The 8,902-nt window shown below is 37.2% G+C and overlaps 1 protein-coding gene across 18 annotated transcripts in view; it reads left to right on the top strand.

Moving 5' to 3' along the window:
* Window positions 1–8,902, top strand: part of ptprma (protein tyrosine phosphatase receptor type Ma) — a 191,172-nt gene that overhangs the window by 161,704 nt on the left and 20,566 nt on the right. For 10 of the 18 annotated variants that reach the window (XM_048165369.1, XM_048165371.1, XM_048165375.1 and 7 more), the window contains 3 exons: window positions 925–933; window positions 5,986–6,073; window positions 7,475–7,551. In XM_048165369.1, the coding sequence (XP_048021326.1) occupies window positions 925–933; window positions 5,986–6,073; window positions 7,475–7,551 (174 nt within the window). The remainder of the gene's footprint in view (window positions 1–924; window positions 934–5,985; window positions 6,074–7,474; window positions 7,552–8,902) is intronic. The other 8 variants (XM_048165370.1, XM_048165372.1, XM_048165374.1 and 5 more) reach the window with 1 other exon arrangement.

Here is an 8,902-nt window from a genome sequence, read left to right on the forward strand (position 1 = left end):
AGTGGATGAGTTGAATCAACTCCACAGCAACTACATCAATTTATCCACTAACCATTCAGAAACGTCTAAAAGTTGTAACTTCTTCCTGAGTCTCTCCATCAGTGTCGACTCCGGTTTGAACAATGTAAGGCTGAACACTTTCGTCATTTTGGCTGCGTGAGATTCTCCAGCTTTGTTGTTGTTGAGCTGTTAAAGCTCCGCCCTCTTCTGGAAAGCGGAGCTCATTTGCATTTAAAGGGACACACACAAAAACGGTGTGTTTTTGCTCACACCCAAATAGGGGCAAATTTGACAAGCTCTAATAAATGATCTGTGGGGGATTTTGAGCTGAAACTTCACACACACAAGATTATTTTTCTGACTCCACTGGCAGAGGTTTGTTCTTGTTTTAGCACAAAGACTTAAAATCTGAAGTCTTCTCCAGTTAATGGATCTTGATTTAAGAATATTCAGGTATTTGTACTGGAAAACAAGTAAGAAGATACTCAGAAGATGATGTTTTGCACCACGACCCGCTCCAGCCGTGTTGGTTCTGTCCCGGCCCGTTGAGCGCATTATCCTCACACCCACAGACAGACTCGCGCGATCGAGACTTCGGCCGCGTCACGTTCACGGCTCTGTGTGTTTGTGCCATCCTCTCACTCACAGCTTTATCCTTCACATCTCAATGAATAAATATTTGAGCGGATGGGAGCCGCCCCGAGGGCTCGATTCATTATGGATAAAGATTGTTTTTAGAGCTCAGGTAGATGTCGAGTTCAGCACTCACTCCCTCGTCCCTTCCTCCATCTGAAAGTTGCTTGTGTTAACTGTGTTTTTACCCTCCATGTTGAATGACAGTCGATTTGACCAACACTAAAATATTCCCTTATCTTTCCCTTCGATCCATGCTTCTTGTTATTCCGTACATTAACTATGGAAAAGATAAACGAGGTAAGCAGCCCTTTTTGGATATATGTAAGATGTTTTAGTTGCTTGTTAGTTGCTGATATGATTTGTTCGCTCCCGACAGATGAAGCTCCTTCGTTAAGCCCCGCCTTAAAAACAGTCATTGGCCAATCAGAGTTCTGCTATATCATCATGCAAGAGTTTGTTCTTTTTCAAATACAAGTCTATGAAGGTTCTGTGTGTTTGATCATTTCTGCTAAATTGCATTTAAAACAAATAGGGTAAAATATTGCAACCCAGAGAGAATTTCTCCATCTTTGAATCGTGCTATTTTGACTGTAAGAAGCTACTGCATAATTTAACTATTTCTTTAAAGAGCAGCACGTCAGTTTTATACAGTACACAGACTGTTTCAAAGGTAATAAACAGGAAAATAACAGTGTTGCAAAATGCATCAAGTTATAAAATGACTTCAGTTTCAGATATAAGCAGCTCTAAGAGTGTCAGTGTTATAAAGTCCATCGATTCAAAGGCAACTCTACAGAAACGGTGTCATATTTCATTCCAGACCATGTAAGAAAGGTGGGCGGAGCTTAACGAAGGGCCAATCATTCACTGTTCAGTCAGCATGAAACATGAAGATCTGTCTGGCGAAGTTTATTTGCTGAAAGAACACCTCAGAAGCTTCTCAACCAAATTGTCCCTCTATAAACACAGTCAGAGGTCACAGAGGTCACAGAGGTCGAGGGTTTGGCATCGTCGCTCACAGACGTCTTCCATCCGCAGTAATGAGATGCTTAACAATAAAGAGAAGCTGGGAATTGACAACTGCATCTTAGAGCATGCATTATTAAGTTGGGCTTGATGCTTGTTTTATTCATGCGTGTTTTGACATCTCTCAGAGAGCGTGTGTTAATCGGCATCAGTTTCATTTCGGCAGATTGCACGACTCTGTTTATTTGATTTGATTTCACCTTCTCCTTTCATCCTCAGCGCCACCGAGACGAAACGCAAAAGGATTCAGAAAGAATAGTAATGGTGTTTGATTCGCCGCTCTGTTTCTAGAGGAATCCAGATCTGATTTTTTTTTTAGAAATGTGCCATAGTTTTAGCTCATCATTCCAGTCATGCGTCTGATTGGCTGCGGTTTTGAGGCTCAGCCAATCGCAGCGAGTGGCCTAGAGGGACAGAAACAGCCTGGAGCTTCCTGCCAGCCATTTCACCATCTCGGCCCGTTCCAGTCTGCTGTGAAGCTTATTTATTCAGCACCACATTTTTATATTTCAAAAGATTATTTTTCCATCAAGCAGAGTCTGAAAGTCATTATTCTCTCCTGTTTCACTCCAGCAGCTCTTTAAGTTCTTGCGTGTTTTTGCACGTCTTGTGTTTCTGCATCCATATATCCTCACGGAAGCGCCGTCGGTGTTTGTTTGACAGAATTTGGTCTTGGCTTTGTAAACTCTCTGCTTGAAGCCGTTTTGAATATTTAAATATGTGTTTTTCTGCTGACGTGCAGCAAACTCCGGCGTCTGACACCCGTCTCCACGAGTTTGACTCAGTTGTCATTATTTTCGCCCGCTGTGGTCTCGCCGTCGGACTCCCGCATCTCATTATCTGAAAGGTGCTTGTCACTCGTTCGTACGCTTCCACGCGGCTCGTCACGTACGAGACATGAAAGGACAGGCGTCTCGAAAGACATCCGGTGCCGGTGAACAACAAGCTGCCGCAGTTTCAGTGTCTCTCAGATGAGAAAAGTAGCCAAATTGCATTAGATTGATTCTCTGTTGATGCAGCGGAAGGAAAATTCAAACTGCTTTGAATGCATCATGAATGCATTCATGACAATAAAATCTATCACCGTTTCCACAATCATATGAGCTGTTTTCAACACTGATAATAATCATAAATGTTTCTTGAGCATCAAATCATCATATTAGAATGATTTCTGAAGGATCATGTGACACTGAAGACTGGAGTAATGATGCTGAAAATTCAGCTTTGATCACAGGAATAAATTACACTTTACTATATATTCACATAGAAAACAGCTGATTTACATTGGAATAATATTTCACATTTTTACTGTATTTTTGATCAAATAAATGCAGCTTTGCTTAGCATAAGAGACTGCGTTTTATTTACTTTAGTAGGCACCGATTTTGTGAGTCTCAGCTGTTTTTTAGTGTTTCTGTAAGGATTCAGTTGCTCGTCTACAACAAATTAAAGAGCGCTGCAGGTCACGTCTGACTCATGTAAAAGATTTGTTACAAAATGTCACAACGTAAAAGACATGCATGTTGTTATGCGTTAAACTGATGAAAAATGTTACACCATAAAATACATTTATAATGTTACAAAATGTTACACCGTAAAATACATTTATAATGTTACAAAATGTTACAACATAAATACATTTATAATGTTACAAAATGTTACACTGTAAAATATACTTATAATGTTACAAAATGTTACACTGTAAAATACATTTATAATGTTACAAAATGTTACACCGTAAAATACATTTATAATGTTACAAAATGTTACACCGTAAAATACATTTATAATGTTACAAAATGTTACACCGTAAAATACATTTATAATGTTACAAAATGTTACACCGTTAAATACATTTATAATGTTACAAAATGTTACACTGTAAAATACATTTATAATGTTACAAAATGTTACACCGTGAAATACATTTATAATGTTACAAAATGTTACACCGTAAAATATACTTATAATGTGACAAAATGTTACACCGTAAAATACATTTATGTTACAAAATGTTACACCGTTAAAATGTTACACCGTAAAATACATTTATAATGTTACAAAATGTTACACCGTTAAATACATTTATAATGTTACAAAATGTTACACTGTAAAATATACTTATAATGTTACAAAATGTTACACCATAAAATATACTTATAATGTGACAAAATGTTACATCGTAAAATACATTTATAATGTTACAAAATGTTACACCGTAAAATACATTTATAATGTTACAAAATGTTACACCATAAAATACATTTATAATGTTACAAAATGTTACACTGTAAAATATACTTATAATGTTACAAAATGTTACACTGTAAAATACATTTATAATGTTACAAAATGTTACATCGTAAAATACATTTATAATGTTACAAAATGTTACACCGTAAAATACATTTATAATGTTACAAAATGTTACACCATAAAATACATTTATAATGTTACAAAATGTTACACTGTAAAATATACTTATAATGTTACAAAATGTTACACTGTAAAATACATTTATAATGTTACAAAATGTTACATCGTAAAATACATTTATAATGTTACAAAATGTTACACCGTAAAATACATTTATAATGTTACAAAATGTTACACCGTAAAATATACTTATAATGTGACAAAATGTTACACCGTAAAATATACTTATAATGTGACAAAATGTTACATCGTAAAATACATTTATAATGTTACAAAATGTTACACCGTAAAATACATTTATAATGTTACAAAATGTTACACTGTAAAATATACTTATGTTACAAAAATGTTACACCGTAAAATATACTTATAATGTGACAAAATGTTACATCGTAAAATACATTTATAATGTTACAGAATGTTACACCATAAAATACATTTAAAATGTTATAAAATGTTCCACGGTTAAATATACTTATAATGTTAAAAAATGTTACACTGTAAAAAACATTTAGAATATTACAAAATGTTACATCATAAAATTCATGTATAAGGTTACGCACTTGATTTATCAAAGGTGACAGTAAAATATTTGTTACAAAATGTTTCACTGTAAAATACATTACACCATATATAATGTTACGCATTAAATTGATCAAATGTGACAGTAAAACATTTATAAGGTTACTAAATATTACATTATAAAATATGTGTAATGCTACACATCCTATGGAAAATTGAAGCAGCACAACTGTTTTCAACACTGATAATAATCATAAATGTTTCTTGAGCAGCAGTTTCATATCAGAATGATTTCTGAAGGATCATGTGACACTGAAGACTGGAGTAATGATGCTGAAAATTCAGCTTTGATCACAGGAATAAATTACACTTTACTATATATTCACATAGAAAACAGATGATTTACATTGTAATAATATTTCACAATTTTTACTGTACTTTTTGATCAAATAAACACAGCTTTACTAATCAGAGGAGACTGTGTTTTATTTATTTTAGTAGACACCGATGCTGTTTTTTTTAGTGTTTCTGTAAGGATTCAGTTGCTCGACTACAACAAATTAAAGAGCGCTGCAGGTCACGTCTGACTCATGTTTCCCCGAGACCTTCCGCATGATTCATGCCCACGATAAACCATAACGCTTTACTTATAATCTCCGCTCGAGTCGGAGCGTCACCTCAATCAGAGACCCTCTAATAGAAGCCCTTTCAAGCCCAGATGTTAGTCAGAAAGGTCCATTTACTTCCATTTCTGTCTGCGGTGAATATCAGCATCACACGGCCGTCATTAAGCACAAAGAGATGGATGATCGAGCCGCTTTTCCTGCAGATGAAACCCGTGTCATCATTGTGTTCGGTCGTGTACAATCACCGGCAATCATATCAATTGTCTGTGGACGGTGGGATATAATGCTGTATTTCGGCTGAAAGAGTCGAGCCGGAGCTGCAGCGGCCCTCAGAAGCCAGCGCTGAAGTTTATTTTCATAATTACTTGTAATTGCGCTGCGCGGCCTTCTAGTACGGCATTAATGTTTCATGAGTTTGGGTTGAGGAGGAACAAACGTCTGTTTTGATTCTGTCTTTCCTGCTCTTTCATTTCATCCAATGTAAATCATGTGCTGAGAACGAGATGTTACAGCTTCATCTGAAGTCACGTGTTCAGTGTTAGTTAAAGCAGTAAAATAGACACGGTTTTGAAACTACAGCCACCAGACTCAAACATTGTGTGTTTTCATGCTCTTCACGTTCTGATGCATGAAAGCTCAAGTTTTTCAGGTTTGACTTCATGATTATTTGTTGTGCTGACCTTTAACCTCGTCCTTTCTGCTAACCCTGGTTTTGTGTGTTTTTGTCGTTGTCTTTCAGAGCTTCTTCGAAGGGCAGGCGGCGCCGTGGGACTCTGCCAAAAAAGACGAGAACAGAATGAAGAACCGCTACGGGAACATCATCGCATGTACGTAGAGAAGCGTCCGTGTGTTTGATGAGCGCTGCGTGCGTAATTAGAGTCGCTATGAAAACTGTCCCTTAAAGACGCCCTCGTGCCGCCGCAGCGTCAGTCCACATTATGAAAATGAGCTTATAGTGAGCAGGATGAGTGTTCAGGACGTTGCTGTAGGACCGAACAGGCAGAGCCACCGGACGAGTGTTTGTTTGAGGCGTGTCGAACTGAAATGATGCGTCACATGGCTTCAGTGTCTCTCCTCAGAGTCTCTGCAGGGATTTTAGCTGCTACTTGACTACTCTTTTGAATAAGAATATCTTTTCACTAATAATGCAATCGTTATATTTTGCATGGCACTGAATGTTTGTGATATCGCCATCTACAGGTCGTTGAAGGTACTGTATCTTGTGCGTTTTGCTCATACTCAGCCAAACTCGTCCACAAGGCTACTTTACGTGTGAATCACAGGTCTTTTAATATACGAGATGAGCAGGCTTTGACCGATTCATTTGACCTAACTTTATTTTATTTATCCGTTATTTTGAAAAGACCTTTTTGAAGGATATTGGTTTACTGATGCCCTTTTTGGGCACTTGAGCTTAACTCAAGTGCCCCTAAAGTGCCCAAAAGTGCTTATAAAATCACGTGCATGATTTTATAAATCGAGGGAACGAAATAGTAAATTGTGCGCACGATTTAGCCTACTATTTTTTTTTTTCCTGCATGTCATGTCCAGGGCTCCGTAGATTCTGAAATTTTCATACTTAAAAAAAATAAATATGACCTCATGTTGTGTCAAACACACCTCTGAAACTTTCGTCTGTCATAAAAAAATTCAGATCAGGTTCAATTTTCTGTAGCAAACTTTGTTTTTTAGTGTTTTGACAATCCAGAGCCACCTCATCCTGAAGTAAACTTTGAATCCGGCAGTCTCTCTCCTTCCTCTCTACATGATCCCAGGATTGGATGGACCCTATATTTCCTCTTTTTAATAAATATTAGAGAGGACAACAAAATCATCCTCACTGACTCCATTTTGAATTGTTTTGCAATTTTTTTTCCAACGGATTAATTAATACGCATCAGACTCAGTGTGGAAAGTTTCTGTGCGAGACGAATTTTTAGGATGACAAAAAAATGCATATGAAATTTTAGACTTGAGACCTAAATTGATCTAACAGAAAATCAACCCTGTTCAGTCACACCGTCTCTGGGAATGAAAATTGACTTCTGGTACTTTTTGTGATCAGGTTTCACTCCACTTTCCATTCACACTTTTGTCTTCTGAAACTCTAACAATATAACACACATATCATAACATAAGTGTTAATGTTGAGGCCTGAGATCATACAGGATGATGCCTCGTTGTGTGTTTTGTGTGTCTGATCTGATGCGGTTGTTTGTGTGTTTCAGACGATCACTCGCGTGTCCGACTGCAGCCTCTGGAGGGAGAGCAGAGCTCCGATTACATTAATGCTAATTATGTTGATGTAAGTACACACACCAGCCAGGGCTTAAATTATGGGTCAGTGTGTGTGTGTGTGTGTGTGTGTGTGTGTGTGTGTGTGTGTGTTTGCGCTCGCTCAGTAAATATCAGGATCACAGCACCTCTCATTCACGTCTCGTCTCACCAAACAACACACAGTTAATCCAGACGCGCGTCAGCAGAATTAGGATTAGATTTTCCCACCCAGACATGAACAGACAACACCTCTGGATTATATTATATTATATTATATTATATTATATTATATTATATTATATTATATTATATTATATTATATTATATTATATTATATAGTGAATACATATTGTAGTAAACAATGTTAACACTTGCTCAGGAAACATAATTGTTTTTATTGTTCGGTCGCAACAGCTGCTTTATGTCTATAATGTCGTGTTCTAAATTTGCAGTCAATTCCATCCCAGAATTCCCAGATTCTTCCGCCTCATTCTGAGGTTATCGAGTTAAGCGTCAGGTGTTTCCCTGCTGATTTACTTACTAAAATAACCCACCTGGTGTTTCTGCTGCTGCCGGCGATGTTGACAGAGTAAATGTTGTTTTCGGCGGCTGTCAACCTCACGGCCGGATCCAAACACGTCCACACGCCTCACGCATACCGATCAGCTCCTCCGTCCGGAAGAATATCCCGGAAGAAAATCACTGGGATTGGTGGAAGCTCACAAGAAGCTCAAAACTCTAGTTTCATTCATTCAGGAATTTGACAAACACGTGTCTGTTTAATATCAAGTATTATTATAAAGAGCCCATGATGAGAATAACACACGTTCATAACTGTATTACAGAATATCAGTCTATCCAAACGATATAAAAGTGAGTAAATGAAAAAGAGCAGCTGCTGAACAGAACTAAAGACACGACGACGAGTAACGATGACAGAATGATGTTTTAATGACGTTTATCAGCGTGTTTCTGTTATTCTGGCGTTTGTTAAATGAGGCGGTTAATAATAATCATTTGTTTTATTCTCATTCAAATCTTTCTGCTGTGTTTTCTGCTCCTCATAACAAGAGTTCAGAGGTGTTAGCATTCAGAAACGCGCCGGCGCTGACCCTGAACCGCATCAGCATCTGCTCCTCTGCTGAACTTCATCTTCATAATTATCTGTAATTGTGCGGCGAGACTCTGAACACTGAATGAATGTTTCATGAGTCAGAAACGAGCTGAACGTGACAAACTTTCCCTTTAGATGGACATTATTCATAAATACAGTAAACAATCTTTTTACTTTTGGGTTGGGCTTATGCTGTAGTAATTGTAACGATTTATGCTTTATGTAATAACTCATAAAGATAAAGACGGCATTAGAGAGTCGGAGT

Source organism: Megalobrama amblycephala, linkage group LG18 (assembly GCF_018812025.1).
Source record: "Megalobrama amblycephala isolate DHTTF-2021 linkage group LG18, ASM1881202v1, whole genome shotgun sequence".
NCBI classification, from domain to species: Eukaryota; Metazoa; Chordata; class Actinopteri; order Cypriniformes; family Xenocyprididae; genus Megalobrama; species Megalobrama amblycephala.